The sequence below is a fragment of the Nerophis lumbriciformis genome, linkage group LG01 (genome assembly GCF_033978685.3).
Source record: "Nerophis lumbriciformis linkage group LG01, RoL_Nlum_v2.1, whole genome shotgun sequence".
Classification (NCBI taxonomy): domain Eukaryota; kingdom Metazoa; phylum Chordata; class Actinopteri; order Syngnathiformes; family Syngnathidae; genus Nerophis; species Nerophis lumbriciformis.
Genome location: NC_084548.2, coordinates 25,909,401 through 25,930,153, shown reverse-complemented (window position 1 = coordinate 25,930,153; position 20,753 = coordinate 25,909,401). Strand labels below are relative to the sequence as shown.

At 40.3% G+C, this 20,753-nt stretch overlaps 1 protein-coding gene across 2 annotated transcripts in view; it reads right to left on the bottom strand.

Annotated features, from left to right (window-relative positions):
* dmd (dystrophin) overlaps window positions 1–20,753 on the bottom strand; it is a 586,555-nt gene that overhangs the window by 166,954 nt on the left and 398,848 nt on the right. For both annotated transcript variants that reach the window (XM_061978041.1, XM_061978050.1), the window contains 7 exons: window positions 15,553–15,728; window positions 12,436–12,583; window positions 6,663–6,782; window positions 5,213–5,362; window positions 5,033–5,131; window positions 2,617–2,713; window positions 1,231–1,400 (listed from right to left, as the gene is read on the bottom strand). In XM_061978041.1, the coding sequence (XP_061834025.1) occupies window positions 1,231–1,400; window positions 2,617–2,713; window positions 5,033–5,131; window positions 5,213–5,362; window positions 6,663–6,782; window positions 12,436–12,583; window positions 15,553–15,728 (960 nt within the window). The remainder of the gene's footprint in view (window positions 1–1,230; window positions 1,401–2,616; window positions 2,714–5,032; window positions 5,132–5,212; window positions 5,363–6,662; window positions 6,783–12,435; window positions 12,584–15,552; window positions 15,729–20,753) is intronic.

The following is a 20,753-nucleotide window of genomic DNA, read 5'->3' as shown; positions in this document are numbered from 1 at the left end:
ATATATATATATATATATATATATATATATATATATATATATATATATATATATATATATATATATATATATATAAGAAATACTTGACTTTCAGTTAATTCTAACTATAAATATATATTTATTTTATTGTATATATATATATATAAGAAATACTTGACTTTCAGTGAATTCTAGCTATAAATATATATTTCTTTTATTGTATATGTATATATATATATATATATATATATATATATATATATATATATATATATATATATATATATATATATATATATATATATATAAGAAATATTTGAATTTTAGTGTTCATTTATTTACACATATACTTGTTGAGTTAAGGGTTGAATTGTCCATCCTTGTTCTATTCTCTGTCACTATTTTTCTAACCATGCTGAACACCCTCTCTGATGATGCATTGCTGTGTGGCACGCACAAAAGTGCTTTCATCAAATGCACTAGATGGCAGTATTGTCCTGTTTAAGAGAGTCACAACATTGCTGTTTACGGCAGACAAACTGCTTTACGGTAGACCAAAACGTGACTGCTGTTGTGTGTTGTTACCGCGTTGGGAGGACGTTAATGAAACTGCCTAACAATAAACCCACATAAGAAACCAAGAACTCGCCCTCGATCATTCTACAGTTATAACGTCATTGGGCAGGCACACGGACCTGAGTCCGCCTGAATTTCGGGAGATTTTCGGGAGATAATTTGTCCCGGGAGGTTTTCGGGAGAGGCGCTGAATTTCGGGAGTCTCCCGGAAAATCCGGGAGGGTTGGCAAGTATGGCTTACGAACTGTATCCCTTGCAGACTGTATTGATATATATTGATATATAATGTAGGAACCAGAATATTAATAACAGAAAGAAACAACCCTTTTGTGTGAATGAGTGTAAATGGGGGAGGGAGGTTTTTTGGGTTGGTGCACTAATTGTAAGTGTATATTGGGTTTTTATGTTGATTTAATAAAAAAAAAAAATAAAAAAAATAAAAAGAAAAGGGATACCGATAATAAAAAAAACGATACCGATAATTTCCGATATTACATTTTAAAGCATTTATCATCTCTAGTTAAAATACTTTAAAAGCGTAAGCCCAGAAGCCACCAAGTCTGTCCTTAATGCTGTGGGTCAGAGGTGAGCAATTGGTAGCATGCTGATTTAAAATCACCGTTGGAAAAAAAACATTAGCAGCTGATGGAACAATGTGCGCAGACATTCAGTCACCTTCAGTTGGCCAATGTTGTCGTTAATGTCATCCAGGTCAGCCACCACCACACGCTTGTTCTGCACCATGTTGTCCAGCATTGTCAGCCAATCAGTGAGTTCTGCCCACGACTTGTTAAACTGCGCCAGGGCTGCAGCCTCAGACTGGAAACTACCAGTAAGCATTTCATCTGGAAAGCACACATAACGTTGGATGTTTAAATGTTAAACAAAAACAATACAACAGCAGAGCAACACAAATGCAACCCAGCAGCCCCCTCGTACCATTTTAAAAGGCTAGAGTGGAGTGGTTTAATTAAGAGTGGCTAAGTCAGGTTAATAATAGGAAAGTACTACTAATCTCATCTCCTATGTAAAAAAGACACCTGTCACACAGAAACTCTTTCATTCAAACCTCGACACCAGCATGGGCCACACTAAAGGGCTGTCAAAGGACGTTAAGGAAAATCTTTTAGACCTGCACAAGAATGGAATGGATTACAAGACCATCAGCTAGTAGCTTGGTGAAAAAAATATCACTATTGACACAATAATTGATCATTAGAAAAAATCAAGATAATAGTGAATCACCCTCACTCTGGAGCTCCGTGCAAGATTTCACCAGGCTAAGAATAATTGTGAGAAAGGTGAGGGAGCAGCCAATAATTCCAAGGTAGGTGTTGGTTAATGATAGCAATGGAGTTGGGAGTACAGTCAGCAAAGAAAAGTTGTAATGAATTGACATCCTGCAGTACTCAAGAAGACACATGTACTGTCTGAAGTATAAAAATCAACTCCTGCATGAGTCACACAAGGCGACAAGGCCAATGTGATGAGGTCACATGACTACACAATGGAGGTGTTTGGCATCACGTAGACTGGACGTGTTTGTTTGCAGATAAATGCTGAATATGAACCCAACCACATGAAGGTGGAAACAGTACAGGACGTATTTAAGACATTGAGCGGCTGAAGAACAATGCAATGTACTCTCGACATCTTGGATGGAAACCTTTGTGGCCTGAGAAGAACCAAAAGACCAAAGCAACAACACAGTGGCTGAAGAAGAAGTACATGAAGATCCTAAAGTATCCGAGCCAGTTTCCGCACCTTAATTTCCTAGACAATCTGACAGGACAAACAACAGCCTTAAAATCTTAAGGTCTTGGAAAATAAGAGGGTTAGATTGGACCAAGATTTTCCTGGGAGGGGTTCTCAACCAAGTGCTAAGTCAAGTTTTGCTTGTCATGACTTATGTATCTGACTGTACGTCCACATAGTCAGTTCCAAGAGCTACAGACTGAGGCTTTGCCACAGCTCCGGTGTGGTGAAGTTTTTAAGACCCCCTGAAATGTTGGCACCAGCGAGCAAGAGCACCTGAACAGTAACATTCTCTTGAAGACTTACTGGCTTTCTTTGCCACAAGAAGGTTTTTCCTCTCCTGATGCTGCCGCAACAACTCCATGATGACTAACCAGTCTTCTCGCACCTTCATGTACCTCACCTGTTAACACACACAGACAAAAAGTAGGATACAGTATTTGGTTGTTCAGTTGAGGTTCTGGCAGCCAATGTCAAATAGATGCTCTCTAACAATCTCTTGCATGCGTGAATAAACTTCAAAATATAGACCAGATGTATTGTATGAAGCAGATTCGGTTGCAAAGATATAACATATCAGTGACATGCAGTCACTAGAGGCAGGTGAGGCAGGGCCTCACCTGCTATCATGGAAAGAAAAATAATGTAAAATACAAAAAATTAATTAAATTGTTATATGTATCCAGTGATTATACTATAAAGTTATTTTCCATTTAACTTCACCAGTTTTAGATTATTTTTATTCAAAATCGCTGAATTTTCACATTTGTCGTTCAAATACTGAGAAGAGACGGTGCGGTGATCAGCAGCCAGTTGAGGAACGTCACTCAGTGCCTCAACATGGATTCCGGACTCGGCTAACTGCTGGCCTGCTGTGCAGTGAGACTGTATTGCTATATGAACTATATTATACATTTCCATAGTTTAGTTAGCTGAGGTATATAATGTACAGTGTATTTTGTCAACAACTGTATGTGTGTAACGTATTTCTTGTGCTGAGCGATCATAAAACGGCTGCAAAAGACGCACTGGCTGAGGCTCCAGTAATCCCGCCTCCTGCACCCCCGCCGTAGAATTGTTATATCAACTAAAGCCCACACTTAAACTTTCCACGTGCAAGATTGAATCTATTTAAAAAAGTTATTTCATAAGAAGCCAAAAAGTGCAAAAACAATAATGTTCGTGTTGGAGGAGTTGTGAATGACTGCAGGGCCACAACATTAGGCACACCTGCAGACTGCAGGTGTATCTAATTCACAACTCCTCCAACACGAACATTATTGTTTTTGCACTTTTTGGCTTCTTATTAAATAACTTTTGTAACCTATTTTCATGGGCTTTCTTCTTTGTGATGTTAAGTTCCTGTTATGCGCTGTTATACAGTATATGCCTTGAGCTCTTATTTTGAAGGCGCTAAGAGCGGAAGTGATGACACGTTGCGGAGGTTTTTGAAAGAAGGTAAATAAAGTGGTCCTCGTGTAAACTGGAGCCTCCGTGTTTGTTATTTTGTAGTTTCATACAGTATAGGCGACATTTATAAACCCTCGGTTACACTTTTTTAAATAGATTCAATCTTGAACGTGGAAAGTTTAAGTGAGGGCTTTAGTTGCATGGACTTAATTTATAAGTAAAGGTAAGACCATAATAACGTTTTTTTTATTAAATGTGCTTTTTTGTGTGCTACAGTTTGTATGTGTAAAGTTAAAGTTAAGTTAAAGTACCAATGATTGTCACACACACACTAGGTGTAATGAAATTTGTCGTCTGCATTTGACCCATCCCCTTGATCACCCCCTGGGAGGTGAGGGGAGCAGTGGGCAGCAGCGGCGCCGCGCCCGGGAATCATTTTTGGTGATTTAACCCCCAATTCCAACCCTTGATGCTGAGTGCCAAGCAGGGAAGAATGCTGGTATGAGCTTTTAAACATAACCCGTTAACTGCTGCCAATCAAATGGTGAATAAGATACTCTTTAGGGTTCATATGTTTGTAAATCTGACTGTGATGAAGTCAGTGCCTCACCAGCCTTCAACCTCACCGCACGTCACTGTAACATATGATCCCTAAGAGACGGCATCTTCTGCAGTAGACGTTTATTACATGCATAACATGTTCTGATATTTTGTATCTTTGACAAAAGAACTACACCATTAGCAAATGTCTCATGGCTCAGGAAAATCTGTAATATTTATTTATTAGGGTTGTCAGTGTAAAAGTTAACACATGTGATTAACCTAAAAAAAATATTGTATTAATCATGTATAAACACAGATTAATTGCGTAATGTATCTTAAACGATGATTGCTATGTGCAAAGATAAGTGAGGAGAGTCTGACTGTTGGAAATGTAACTTCAAAATACACCCCAACAGGACTTTGGATAAAACCAAGGTCATCTGCATGCACTGCAGCGATTCATTCTATTATCACAGTGTGATAAGTTGAATATAAAATACAGTGCATTTTAAAAGCAAAACAAGTTTTTGAGGCAGCCGCTAGTAAGAACACTACTACATCGACAACAAGCCGTGGACAATAAACAGCGTTGGTGGAGTATATGTTGTCAACAAAAGTACCACAGATAAGTCAAGCAACTATTTTGTAGCAACTGTGATTAATCGTGATTAATGCAAATTTAAAAAATTGATTAATGTGATTAAAGAATGTATCATTGGACAGCACAGATATTTATAAATTATGCTTGTTGGGTTTAATTATAGCACACCTTCTCTGAATGACTCGGAGGAACATCTTTGTAGAACTGATTCGCTCGCTCAAGAACCGACTCAACTTGGAGCTGCTTGACTTGCACTTCCTCGATGAGCTGCCACAGCATAAAAAAGTATGTCAACAAAGTCGTGTGTGTGTGAGTCTGTATGCATGAGTGTGTGTGTGTGTATCCTACACTTGGTGGGGGCTCCTCTGGAGTGTGCTCCAGGTGGGTTCTGGTTTTGGATGTCCAGCCTGACAAATAGTCCAACTGACCCTGAAGTCCCTCCAGGTCCCGCAGCAGAATCTCAATCTCCAGCGCGCGCTCAGGCAGAGCCTTGGATACCTGAATGAAGACAATGTGGCACATAAAAAATTTAAGTTCAAATGTATTTGTCCCCAGAAGGCAATTTGTTTTCAGTACAACCTGTCCAAAGACGGGTAGACAGAACAGGAAGACTGATGGGTGGCGCGCCATATTTTTTTTCAAATTAAAAAAACGTCACAGTTGAACTCTTTTACCTATAAAATAATGAAGTCCTTTTCATGCTTTTGTAGATATAAATCTCTTGGGTCCAGGGTAGGATTTTGCGTATGTCACGTTTAAACATTTTTATTTTTATTTGGCTTGACTTGTTTTTTACGACTGTACACACGGTGGCAGTGTTTACAAACACGGTCCACCTCAGCATCCAAATGGCATGTAACGCTTATATTGAACGACGTGGATCTTTTTTTTCACCAAGAGAAAGCCGAAGCGTCATTGTCGGCATGTACTTTCGGTTTATAAAAAATACCCTCTCCTTTGTTCTTGCACGAACACTTTGACAACATAAAGATGAAATAGGGTTCAATTTTATTGGTTCAGTGGTTTATATAAAGACTTGTAAAAAGTGTGAAGTCTGTATTTTTGACAAGAGTTGAAAGGGAGTGTCTGCGTGATCATACTGTACCACCTTAGACCCAGTGTATGAATTGTACGTCCTGGAGCGGTCAATGGATACCTTATTAGGGTGAAAATCAGTTTTTGCCATGGCAACTTCAGAAAAAGTAATTGAGACATCCAGACATCATTTTGGTGGACCAGCCAAACTCTGTTGTCTGACTTGAACACACAGATGCTTCCTAATGTTTATTACAAGTTACACCTGGAGACCACCTTTAACTACATTGAAAAAACCCCTTTGTGGTGGAATTTCTGACCTTTGAACCATATTTTGTGTCTGTCGAAGTCCGGAGAGAGAGCAAGGTCGAAAAGCATTAAGAATGTCTGCTTGTTTCTCTTTTTTCTATTCTGAACCATTGAAGGAGCATATGTGGGTTAGAGTTGAATATATGGTCGGCCTGACCATTGTACAAAATGTTTTGATTGTTTGTTATGGCTAAAGGATTCAAGGAGGTTGCAGAATAAACAGGTCCAAAACAACGGGACCTTGACACATGAGGGAAACACATAAATGGCCAAGTAGACCAAGTCTATGTATGATTCGGATGATTCTCGATTCATCCAACGTCTCCGGAGGACGTTGTCTGTTTGCATGACAATTCAATCCAACCTTGAACCATTTGATTATGGGTAAATAAAACTTTTGTACTAAATTCACTTTTGTTGCTGTTTAAGATTCGGACCTTCCACCACACTTTACCTTTTCAAAGCGAGAATTGATGATCTTGATGTCTTTTTGTTTATCAGCAGGAATCTGTCGATGTCGCATGTTCAGGTCCTCCACCACTGCTTTCTTGCCGGGAAGTTCTTCCATACATGCCTGACACATAAACCGAGCACACACACAGAAACACATGTACATTTCAAAACAATTGAAGCAATAGTAAATCTCTGCTTCGACTTATCTGTGTTGAATTTTAACTAATGGCATTTTAGTCTTAGAGTATAGATGCTTGCCTCGGCATGTGCACACACAAACATAATGTAAATACACACACTAGAGATGCGCGGATAGGCAATTATTTCATCCGCAACCGCATCAGAAAGTCGTCAACCATCCGCCATCCACCCGATCTAACATTTAATCAAAACCGCATCCGCCCGCACCCGCCCGTTGTTATATATCTAATATAGACGATGCAAGGCATTAGTGAGGTTGTAAAGCTTTTGCCTGTTAAAGAAAGGAGACTGATCCAATGCAGCACAGACATTCAATGCGTGCCACGCTGTCACGGCCCAGACGCACACCAGTGCGCAATCATATGGGAGCCGCGCTGAGCGCACCTCCAAGCGCGTGGAGGTGCGATGTCCCTCGCACCCGCGGCGGCTCCACCCGGGCTCGCGCCCGAGGCTTCAGCGCGCACCACCCGGGCTCGCGCCCGAGGCTTCAGCGCGCACCACGGCGGCCATCCTACTCGTCGCGGCCTAGCCCTCGCGACTCTCGCTGCCGGCGACGGCCGGGTATGGGCCCGACGCTCCAGCGCCATCCATTTTCAGGGCTAGTTGATTCGGCAGGTGGGTTGTTACACACTCCTTAGCGGGTTCCGACTTACATGGCCACCGTCCTGCTGTCTATATCAACCAGGGTGAGCCCCACCCCTTTCGTGAGCGCACTGCGCGCGGAGTGACCCCTGTTACGCGCCCCCGGCAACAGGGGTGGCGGGCAGGTAAGCTGCGCGGGCGGAGCGCGCGGAGTGACCCCTTTTACGAGCCCCCGGCCACGGGGGTGGCGGGCAGGTAAGCTGCTTACCTGCTGCGCGTGACGCCGGCCGCGGCGAAGGCGGACGAGGCGAAGGCGGACGAGGCGGGGTGTCGGTGCGGTGGGCGCGGTGGTGACCCTGGACGTGCGTCGGGCCCTTCTCGCGGATCACCTCAGCTACGGCTCCCGGTGGGGCCCTCTCGGGGGAAGGGGCCTCGGTCCCGGACCCCGGCGAGGCGTCCCTTCTCCGCTCCGTAAAAGTGTCCATCTCTTTTATTTTCTTCTTCTGTTGTGGCATATGCTGCAGGTGCCTGCTCGTTTTTCGTATGTGGGTAACAACATTTAACTATGTATATATATTTCCGAATTGGTTTAACTGCCACCCGCCTGAATCTATTTAAAATCTAATTTTTTTTTATTTCAACCGCCCGACCCGACCCGCGGATAAAATCTTTTTCTTTTTTTTTTCTACCCCCCGATCCGCGGATAATCCGCGGATCGGGCGGTTGTGTCCGCAAACCGCGCATCTCTAACACACACATATTAAAAATAACTAAGGTGAAATCATCTCATTTGATACTACTCAAATAATACTATATTCTCACGCCAGTCATGCTTTTGTTGTTGCTGTTTTGTCTGGCTTTTCTTGTTTTCTGCTCTGTTTCAGGCAGCTTAGTCTGGAGCAGTGAGGTAAATTCTGCGTCAGGAAGTACCCAGATTTGCTCCAAAAGGTTCATTATGTCTTCTTATTCATATACTTTTTCAAAATTCAACATTTTTGCCTAGGTAAAAATTCCCTCTAATATACCGAAATTATGGTCTGATTACAAGAAATTTTGAAAAAGTACCCAGATTATAACCTCATGAAGATTTAGGATGGCTACTCAGTGGCCTAGTGGTTAGAGTGTCCGTCCTGATATCGGTAGGTTGGGAGTTCAAACCCCGGCCGAGTCATACCAAAGACTATAAAAATGGGACCCATTACCTCCCTGCTTGGCACTCAGCATCAAGGGTTGGAATTGGGGGTTAAATCACCAAAAATGATTCGCGGGCGTGGCCACCGCTGCTGCCCACTGCTCCCCTCACCTCCCAGGGGGTGATCAAGGGTGATGGGTCAAATGCAGAGAATCATTTCGCCACACTTAGTGTGTGTGTGACAATCATTGGTACTTTAACTTTAACTTTAAGAACTGCAGTTGCATGAGTGTGACATCATACATCTGAAGAAACTTCTCAGAATATTTAGAAGTTTACACCGATGCATCAAAAATGGGGGCTGGTAGGGTTGGGGTTGCTGCTTCAGTTTTTAATTTATTAGGTGTAGTGATCAGTAGAAGAACAAATGACAACATAGCAGTTTATACAGGAGAGTTGCTGGCTTTTATTTTGGCAATGCACTAGGTGGAGGAGGGCACATCTGTCATGACCCGATTACCCAGTTCATGTCTTCTTTTGTGTTTTTATTAGGGATGTCCGATAATATCGGACTGCCGATATAATCGGCCGATAAATGCTTTAAAATGTGATATCGGAAATTATCGGTATCGGTTTCAAAAAGTTACATTTATGACTTTTTAAAACGCCGCTGTTTACACGGACGTAGGGAGAAGTACAGAGCACAAATAAACCTTAAAGGCACTGCCTTTGCGTGCCGGCCCAGTCACATAATACCTACGGCTTTTCACACACACAAGTGAATGCAAAGCATACTTGATCAAAAGCCATACAGGTCACACTGAGGGTGGCCGTAAAAACAACTTTAACACTGTTGCAAATATGCGCCACACTGTGAACCCACACCAAACAAGAATGACAAACACATTTCGGGAGAACATCCGCACCGTAACACAACATTAACACAACAGAACAAATACCCAGAACCCCTTGCAGCACTAACTCTTCCGGGACGCTACAATATACACCCCCGTTGAACCCCCCACCTCAACCTCCTCATGCTCTCTCAGGGAGAGCATGTCCCAAATTCCAAGCTGTTGTTTTGAGGCATGTTAAAAACAATAATGCACTTTGTGACTTCAATAATAAATATGGCAGTGCCATGTTGGCACTTTTTTCCATAACTTGAGTTGATTTATTTTGGAAAACCTTGTTACATTGTTTAATGCATCCAGCGGTGCATCACAACAAAATTAGGCATAATAATGTGTTAATTCCATGACTGTATATATCGGTATCGGTTGATATCGGAATCGGTAATTAAGAGTTGGACAATATCAGATATAGGCCAAAAAGCCATCATCGGACATCTCTAGTTTTTGTTATTTTTTTGGAGTTTAGTGATTTCCTTAGCGCTCCTTCCTATGTATGAATCCATTTATGTGGCAGTGCGCTCTCCTTTTTGTTTACTTTCTTGTTGCTAGGTTTGCTGATTAGCTGCACATGCCTTCTGTTTATTGATTAGCGTCCTCACCGGTTTTTGCCCCAATTACTCTCCTTTATACCCTCATGTCTCCCAGAATTAGTTGCTGAATCAATGCTCGCTCTACACGACTATTGCGTTTTTCTTGTTTTTTCCACTCTTAGTAGTTTTCTTGCCACGCCAAAGTCTTTTCATGCTATTTGCTCTTGGCGACTATTTTTATTTTCTGCTCGACGCTATGCTAGCTTATTAGTTTTGTATTTTTGTGTAGCGCTTTGAGTGTCTCTTTAAGTAGGGGAAAGCGTGGCGCGATGGATAGTGCGGCCGTGCCAGCAACTTGAGGGTTCCAGGTTCGATCCCTGCTGTTGTGTCCTTGGGCAAGATACTTCACCCTCACTCCCAGTGCCACTCCCACTGGTATGTATATGAAAGTGAATAAATGTTTGGTAGGCGCAAATTGGCAGCCACGCTTCCGTCAGTATACCCCCAGGGCAGCTGTGGCTACAAATGTAGCTTACCACCAACCATGTGTGAATGTGAAGTAATTAAATAAAGGGTTCTCACTTCTCTGTGAAGCGTTTTGAGTGTCTAGAAAAAAGCACTATATAAATCTAATCTATTAATATTACTATTAGTGAAAGGATGCAATATTATCAGTGTAACAAAAGCGATGTTTTATTCAGTTGTTTTTTAAAATCTAGTAACACAATAGATAGTGGACACTGGACTGTTGTGGCCTTCCTGGTTCACACTCCATTATGGAAGGTGGCTATTGGCCGACCTCCATTAGACAACATATGAAGAAGAAGAAAAAAAAATCCAAGGATTATTCCACATGGTTTTAATGGAGTTTTCTTGTCTGTGCTAAAACTTCTTTGCTTCCATGTGTTAATTCCTAGTCTTTTGTACTTGTAGTTTTTTTTTCACGCTCTGTTACGCGCAGGTTTTTCTTTGTTACTTTTTTCCTGTTCTTTCAGCTTCTTGTTGGACTGCCTTGTTACTCCTTTTCTTAAACGTTTGTTTGGTTCTGGCTATACGTGGTCAAAGTATTAGCTCTTTTGGTTATTATTCTCATTCGTAGTTCTAAACTATTTCCAGAGCTATGGCTGTTGTTCTTGGTTTACACTTTGTTCTCAGGTAAACTTATTTTTGTCTTGAGTATTTGTACTTCTTAAACACATTATTTTGTACAGTATTCACTCATGTCATCGTCCAAAAACTTCACAGTCGTATTTAAATAGAATCCTAACACATCTCTCCACACTGCAAAAACTGAAATCTAAGTAAGATTAAATATCTCAAATAAGGGTGATATTTGCTTATTTTCTGTCTTATAAGATAATTCTTCTCACTAAGCAGATATTATGTTAGAGTAGTTTACTTGTTTTAAGGGTTTTGGTCCTAAATGATCTCAGAAAGATATTACAGCTTGTTGCTGAGATTTGATGACCTATATTGAGTGTCATCAACACTCACAAGTATAAAACTACTTTTTTTAAAGTAATAATTTCTTATTTCAAGCATGAAAAAAAAAATCATAATTTTGACACAATTGTGTCTCATAATTAAAACTGATGACAGCCAAATTGACTGTGCTGTTTTATTTTCAATGAAACAATAGAAAATAGGTACTCATATAGTAGTACAGTTGGCACAGTACAGTAAACTGACAGTGAATATTTAAACATTTAACATTTGACATTTCAAACAATTTTGAACAGAAATAGTTCATGCACATTCAGATAAATTCCTCAAAATTACAATTAAAAACATTTTGGCCAGGGGCCGGGCTGTATATATGCGCATTAATTGACTGAAAGAGCACGCACTTGGCGTGATGATGTCATGTTATCGATGGAAAAATGCATTTTTAGACCATATGATTTGCCTGAGCGGCTAGGAAACCCAGAGAGTAACAAGCGGTTGCCTTGTTGCCTTTCCATTAAGAAAAATAGACTAGTTTTTAGTATAAGTTTGCTGGTTTCAAGAAATGTAATGCCGAGCGCATATCATTATGTCAAGATAATGGCACTAGCATTTACTTATTTTAAGAATATTTTTCAACATATTGAGCAAAACGGTCTCTTTTTTTTCTACCAAGAAAAGTGCACTTGTTATTAGTGAGAATATACTTATTTTAAGGTATTTTGGGGTTCATTGAGGTTAGCTAATTTGACTTGTTTTGGAAATTGCCAAATTTTCTTGTTCTATTGGCAGATAATTTTGCTTAGTTCAAATAAAATACCCCTCATTTTTTTTTTTTTTTTCTTGTTTTTGAACACTGACTTTTTGCAGTGCATGCACACATGTACGAATACGCAAATATGAAAGAAGTGCATTTTGCGGTAAATCACGTTGTGCTGTGTGGATGACGGGGGCACGGTGTGATGACAGTACCTGTACTTTGCCCAATGTGTGTCTGAGGTGTTGCGGCTCAGCAGGTTGCAGAGGGAGGGCCAGGACATTCTCTGCCATGTCCAGCCAACCCAGCACGGAGCCCATGCGCTCCTGCAACTGTGCTGCCGACGCTTGTGCCTCTGCTGACCTGCAGGACACAACAAGTCGTATAAGATCTCACGTGAAAAATAAACAACCGAGACTATATAAAACAAGTTGCTATAAAAAGTGACACTGGGCTGAGCAGGAAATAATAGAACATATTAATACCGATCGGATGCATGAAATTAACCGATAAAAAGAGGCAAGATCCGATGCATCACGAACGTGCCCCTGTTGTTTAACGATGCATGAATGTACCGGTGCAGTCGCATCCCAAGTGGTTGATTCGAACCACCGGTGCGAATCGGTGAATCTGTCCATCCCTAGTGAGATCCATGGAGGTCTATGGTAAGATCTGATTGGCAGCCCTGACTGTCGTATTTCCGGGGCGGGTACACTGCAAAAACTGAAATCTAAGTAAGATTAAATATCTCAAATAAGAGTGATATATGCTTATTTTCTGTCTGATAAGATAATTCTTCTCACTAAGCAGATTTTATGTTAGAGTGTTTTACTTGTTTTAAGGGTTTTGGTGCTAAATTATCTCAGTAAGATATTGCAGCTTGTTGCTGAGATTTTATGACCAATATTGAGTAAAACATGCTTGAAACTAGAATATCAACTGTTGCAAAGCTGTGTCATCAACACTCACAAGTATAAAACTACTTTTTTAAAGTAATAATTTCTTATTTCAAGCATGAAAAAAAAAATCAGGACTTTGACACAATTGTGTCTCATAATTAAAACAGATGACAGCCAAATGGACTTTGCTGTTTTATTTTCAATGAAACAATAGAAAACACGTACTCATATAGTAGTACATTTAGCACAGTACAGTAAACTGACAGTGAATATTTAAACATTTAACATGTGACATTTCTAACAATTTTGAACAGAAATAGTTCATGCACATTCAGATAAATTCTTCAAAATTACAATTAAAACATTTTTGGCCGGGGGCCGGGCTGTATATATGCGCACTAATTGACTGAAAGAGCACGCACTTGGCGCAATGATGTCATGTTATCGATGGAAAAATGCATTTTTAGACCATATGATTTGACTGAGCGGCTAGTAGACCCCGAGAGTAACAAGCGGTTGCCTTGTTGCCTTTCCATTAAGAACAATAACTTCGTTTTTAGTATAAGTTTGCTTGTTTCAAGAAATGTAACGCCGAGCGCATATCATTATGTCAAGATAATGGCACTAGCAATTACTTAATTCAATAATATTTGTCAACATATTGAGCAAAAAGGTCAAAAAAAAATTTCTACCAAGAAAAGTGGACTTGTTATTAGTGAGAATATACTTATTTTAAGGTATTTTTGGGTTCATTGAGGTTAGCTAATTTTACTTGTTTTGGAAAGTCTTGAAAGGCTGAATTTTCTTGTTCTATTGGCAGATAATTTTGCTTTGTTCAAATAAAATACCCCTAATGTTTGTATTTTTTTTTTCCTGGTTTTGAACACTGACTTGTTGCAGTGTACAGAAGGAAACTCAGTTACGGGAGGGAGCAGCACTGAACAGTGTACGCGACATGGATGATGGAGAAGAGATATTCGATGTTCCCAAACACTCGCATAAATCGAACGTATAGAAATACTTCGGCTTTTATAAGAAAGACAGTAAGATTGACAAGACGCATGCAATATGTAAAGAATGCCGTGCATCTATCAAATACATGAGTAGCACGACAAACTTGGCTACACATATGAAGAGACGGCACCGCATGGATAATTCAGCGGCTGCCCTCTAGTTTGGATTGTGCCGAATCAGATGCAGCCCCACGCCAAGCTCGAATAGTGATAACAGCAGGACCATCACAATGTTCTTTGGACAAAATAAGCCTTTGGCAGCTAATTCCACCTGATCACTGATGCTGATCAACGCCGTCTCATACGTAAAGGCATGCAGCCATATAGCGTTTTGGAGAACGAGGGGTTCAGGTTCATGGCAAACGCTTTTGACCCACAGGTACAAAATACCCCAAAGGCGGTTCTTTTCCAACAAGGAAATACCAAATCTCTACACTAAAGTAAAAGCGGAGGTAATGGAATCTCTAAGTAACGTGAAAAGAGTGGAGAGTGCACTCTACAATTGAGTTATGTTAATAATAAGCAGAAAGGAGTGCTTGATAATAAAATGTAATTTCATTTTCAAATAGTGAATTGTTATTTTTAAATAGGTGTATTGGTTTGCTCAACACAAAAACGCAGTGTGAAATGCAACCTTCAAGTTCATACAGAGAGTAAGGAAGAGTTAAGCTTCTGAGGCAAGAGACTGGATGCAGACTTAAACGTTTCTGAATTGAATGGTACTGAACTGAACCCCTTTGTAAGGTCTATGTTGTATCATTATGAAATAGTTTTGAATCGCATTGTATTCAGAATAGGAGTGAAATGTATCGAGAATAGGAGTAAATCACATTGCATGGTATCGTATCGTTGACAGGGGTGAATCGTATTGCATCTTATCGGCAAGAGGCTTCATTGTATTGTTACTGTATCGTATCGGTGATCATGTATCGAGATGCGCATCGAATCGGCTTCTAAGGTGAAGATATCCATCCCTAGTATACATGTATAAAAAAAGAAAAGATCAGATGTGAATTAAGATGAACAACAATCACCGTTTCTAACTGTTGAGGAAACCTATTTCCTGGTTAAAATGCATTAGAACACATTAAATACAAAAACATATTATTGTTCAAATATCAGTGTACAATATTATCACCATTATACCACCATCATTAATAATTATAATAATAATAATGATATTAATAATAATAATAATATAGATACGTTTAGAAATTAGTAGAGAGGTCCCAGTTGTGAGATCTGATCAGGCCGATATCGCCCTTTTTTTTAACTGATCTCTAATGCAGCTGTTTACAGAAATTGGCGTCTTTTTAATGTTTTAATTACCAGTTCGGGCACCATTTAAGCACTGGTACCGTTTTAAAAGTGCAGATTAGGTAGTAGAATCAGTTAAATGTAAACAATACCCCAAACTCACCTTCTCTTGCGCTCATTGAGCTGCTGGCAGATGTGAGCCCAGCGAGTATTTAATAATTGGAGCTGCACTCGGAGGCGGGAGGCATCGTCTGGCGTACTCATCTGGCTGATGTCCTCGCCTGCAGATGTCACTCGGTTCAACACCAGTTCCTGCTGTGGGATGGCTTCTGTCAGGTACTACACGCACGCACACACACACACACACACACACACACACACACACACACACACACACACACACACACACACACACACACACACACACACACACACACACACACACACACACACACACACACATACTGGTTATCATTTAGAATGGGGACCAAGTTTTTGATCATCACTTGTGGGGACCACCCGCCCAGTGAGCTCATACACGTCTTTAAATCTCTGGATTGATGAAGTAATGTGCTGATCATTCTTACTGTGGACCCTGGGGAAAAAGAGTTAATATGGTTCATGGGGACCAAATTTAAATCATTTTGCATAATTCACACAAATTTGTACGTGACTACTGAGGACCATTAAAAAAAAAAAAGAAGTTCAAATTAAATATGACATGATCCTCAGAATACAGCACTACCTGTCCTCTTATAGGAAGTTTCACCACTTAAATGTTAAAGCAAATCCTGCATCTTCTTTGACATTACTGAAAACTGCTATTTAGCAGTAATGAAGTTGTCTGCAACTCCAACTACCATATATAGAAGAATGGACAATTCTGAATTGTGAATCATACTTTAAGGTAAAAATGTTTTATAATCATGCTGTATGAAAATGTCATCCTAAGAAACACTAAACCAGATTTTGTTTTTGGAAAAATAAGCGGCAAATGCTGCTGTGCAAATGTCTCACACTCAAACTAACCAGTAAACGTGTTTTATGGGCCAAAGCTTAAAAATCACTTAGGCAGATTCAGAATGGATCTGTTTTTTTGTCCCCATACCTTCAGAGGTCCCCTAAAGGTGACTGTGTAAACAGAGCGATGTCCCCTTTAAGCAAGCATTGCCAGAACACACACACACACACACACACACACACACACACACACACACACACACACACACACACACACACACAGACACAATTAAGCGCCTCCTTACAAAAATATTGCATCAAACATTTGTATTCAGTCCATTTGTTAATTATACGTGACTTTTTATGATATCCTTCTTTTCTGACCTATGGATGTTGTTACAATGATGGATACAATGCCAACGTGTCAAATTATAAGGTTCCTGCATTTGTGTGTGAGCTCGCACGCAGTTTTTGATGCCTCTAAACACTGTGTTTTGGACTCTTTTTTAAACATTTGGCCATTTGTTACGTCACAGTTTAGTGGACGTACTTATGTGGGCATCCTAGTACATGCTGTCAGCGAGCCTTCTCCCCCTCTGCTGTTATCCAAAGTTGGAAACAACTCAGATGAAAAAAATGGCACCATTGTGACATTACCACCTGTATTTGGTTTGAGGTACGAACGGTAGGATAAAGTGTTGTTTTCGTCTAATCGTGGCATTCACACAATAACACCGAAGTGTGACATGTAGTTATATAAACGCTGGTAAAAGCAGCTTTTTCATGCAGCATTGGGTACCTAATGTTGTAACTGGTGAATCTATATATTTATAAATTATATAAATTATTTCTAAACCGTGTCTGAAAGAAGAAACAGTGGTGATGTTCATCTTCAAGATATATATTTAAAGGCCTACTGAAACCCACTACTACCGACCACGCAGTCTGATAGTTTATATATCAATGATGAAATCTTAACATTGCAACACATGCCAATACGGCCGGGTTAGCTTACTAAAGTGCAAATTTTAAATTTCGCGCGAAATGTTATGCGGAATTGATTTGTGGCATATTAAATATAAGCCTGGTTGTGTTGTGGCTAATAGAGTATATATATGCCTTGTGTTTATTTACTGTTTTAGTCATTCCCAGCTGAATATCAGGTCCCACCCGCCTCTCACAGCATCTTCCCTATCTGAATTGCTCCCACTGCCCTCTAGTCCTTCACTCTCACTTTCCTCATCCACGAATCTTTCATCCTCGCTCAAATTAACAGGGAAATCGTCACTTTCTCGGTCCCAATCGCTCGCGCTGCTCGTTGCCATGATTGTAAACAATGTGCAGATGTGAGGAGCTCCACAACCTGTGACGTCACGCGCATATCGTCTGCTACTTCTGGTACATGCAAAGCTTTTTTATCAGCAACCAAAAGTTGCGAACTTTATTGTCGATGTTCTGTACTAAATCCTGTCAGCAAAAATATGGCAATATCGCGAAATGATCAAGTATGACACATAGAATGGACCTGCTATCCCCGTTTGAATAAGATAATCGCATTTCAGTAGGCCTTTAACAGCGTACAATTTAAAAAGATACATTATGATACTTTTGGAGATGGTGGGGTGTGAGGGTTTCATTTGCAATCTCAAGGAAAATGTACGCAAAATTGACACCAGAGCATATCCAGTACATATTATTTAGACCAAAAGGAAGTGTGTTAAATGCAGATTAAAATCAACCTAGGTCCCTTTTAATGTTGCATAAAATACTTAACCAAAAATAATTGGCCCAATTATTTGTTTTTGAAGTGAGGCGTGAAGAATCGAGGCTAACTCAAACTTACAGTTTAGCAAAAGCACAATTTTGAAAGGGGAACTTTTTTTGGGAATGTTGCCTATCGTTCACAATCTTTATGAAATTGATGGATTTTTTTTTAATGCATTCCAAATATTAAATAAACGGAAATAAAAGTCAGCTTACAGTGGAGTCAATGGGAGCTCCACCATTCCGATAAATAACCATTCAAAAAGCGCCAACAATACTCAATTTACATTTTGTGACTTGAATATTAACCAGGTATTAGTGATATTGTTATCATAAGTGCTAATGCAGATGAACTATTTATAGCGGCGCCGTGATTCACTACCGTGTGTCCTTATGTTTACATCCTCGAGTGGTCTGCTGTTTCCTCGCTTCCTGTAAGTTTATTGTAGATCATAAATCATGCATCTCATCTGGACAGTAGATGGCTGAGGAGATAATCCGACAAGTTGGGACACTTTGACCGCTGTTTTGGACCTGGAACCGGCGAGAACGACACGAAAAAAGCGCTTGCTCCCCACCCCTTTTTTTTGTGAGGATTATGAGACATTTTTCATATAAATGGGAATATATGAACATCCTAGCAGTCGGCATCCTAATGACAGCAGTTTGTTGGCTCTCATAAAGTCTGCAGTGAGCAGAAATCAGTGATGAAGAAAATAAAAGCAAACGACATGATGAGTTTTTTAAGTGAATGCGCCGTGTATGCTTCAAAATATGTAAATATTAAATGTTATTATAGATGTGCCTATTACTACATTACATATATACTTACATCATGTATATAAAACCTTAATAGAGGAGTTTGAATGTTTTTTAAGGGCTTTATGGGCAGAATAGAGTGGCTCTATACACTCCATTGTAAGCGGACTTTTGATCACATTTATATAATATTTAGAATGCATTAAAAAAAATCCATCCGTCCTCATGTCTTTCGCAATGATTGTGAACGATAGGCAAAATTAAAAAAAAAAAAGTGTAGTTACTAGTTCCCCTTTAAGACTAGATTACAAAGTATTTTCTTTTGTGTAGTTGGGAAGGCAGCAGTAAAAATCTATCCAAATATAAAATGAATATATTCAAAGAGGGTGGGGGCAGACAGGCTGTGTTTCAGGTAGCACTTGGCAGATGGTCTCTTGTGCATCCCTGCTTGTTGCAGACACAAGAAGAAGTTGATCAGAGGTGCCCCCTGAGTGGACTGGGCGTGTGTGATGGCGTTCCTTTTGATCTTTGCAGGATCATTAAAAAGTCAATAGGTTTCCTGGCATTGAACAACAATCTGTTCAACTTTGAAGGTGTGTCAAAACTGTGTCTTGCAGAATGTGGACAGGAAGAATGCAGTACTGTATCTCACGGAATACCTCCATCAGTACACCAGAATAAGTATAGTGTGTAAACTGCGTACTTAGTACTTGCTGAGTGTGCACGTTTTGATAGTGTATTGCTGGCCGAAGCAATTACTGTTGTAATACTGGAAATGACAAGTGCATCATTTAACCACTTTTTCTTCTCGCCCTTTTAATAGTGAAATGCAACCACTCAATGCAGAATGTCATCAACATTTGGTTAGACCCATGAGATCTACCAGCTTTCTCCATTGTCAAATAATCAAAAAAGGGTACAGTGGCAGAGGGGTTAGTGCATCTGCCTCACAATACGAAGGTCCTGAGTAGTCTTGGGTTCAATCCCGGGCTCGGCATCTTTCTGTGTGGAGTTTGCATGTTCTCCCCGTGACTGCGTGGGTTCCCTCCGGGTAGTCCGGCTTCCTCCCACCTCCAAAGACATGCACCTGGTGATAGGTTGATTGGCAACACTAAATTGGCCCTAGTGTGTGAATGTGAGTGTGAATGTTGTCTGTCTATCTGTGTTGGCCCTGCGATGAGGTGGCGACTTGTCCAGGGTGTACACCGCCTTCCGCCCGATTGTAGCTGAGATAGGCTCCAGCGCCCCCCGCGACCCCAAAGGGAATGAGCGGTAGAAATGGATGGATGGATGGGTATTATTAACTTCTCTCGCTTGCATGTGCCCCCTGCTCCAGAGGAGGCAGATATTTTGCCATCACTTTTTGTTTGGTAGTCACTCTTCTTCCTGCTACACAGATGACGATCATGATTATTGAGGAATGGAATGTGTTCATCACTGTGCACTTAACATTTTGGCCATTGTGAGTGCAACATCTGGGTACTGAACGTGTACTCTATTGTGTCATACTTTTCAGTGTGAACCCACTTACAGTACGCACTCAGAAGAAAAAGGGCCTGAAATACTTAAGGTTTGCGCGTATTAAAACCAGTGTTCATAGTAAAGAGTAATCTAATAAACTACTTTTACAACGCCATTACTGATGCATCTGAAAGAACGTGGCACGCTACTTTTGATTTGGTTTGATGTCAACATGACAGTGTCAGAAGCACAACAAGTTCAATGCAGGAAGTAACTTTTGCAAATGAAAGCAACAACCAGCACCACACTAAAATAAAATTGATATCAAATAGAAAGAGGCAACATCACACAGCAGATGACATCTAATACACGCACACAGACACACTACTACTACGTGGGAATAATGAACAACACAAATCA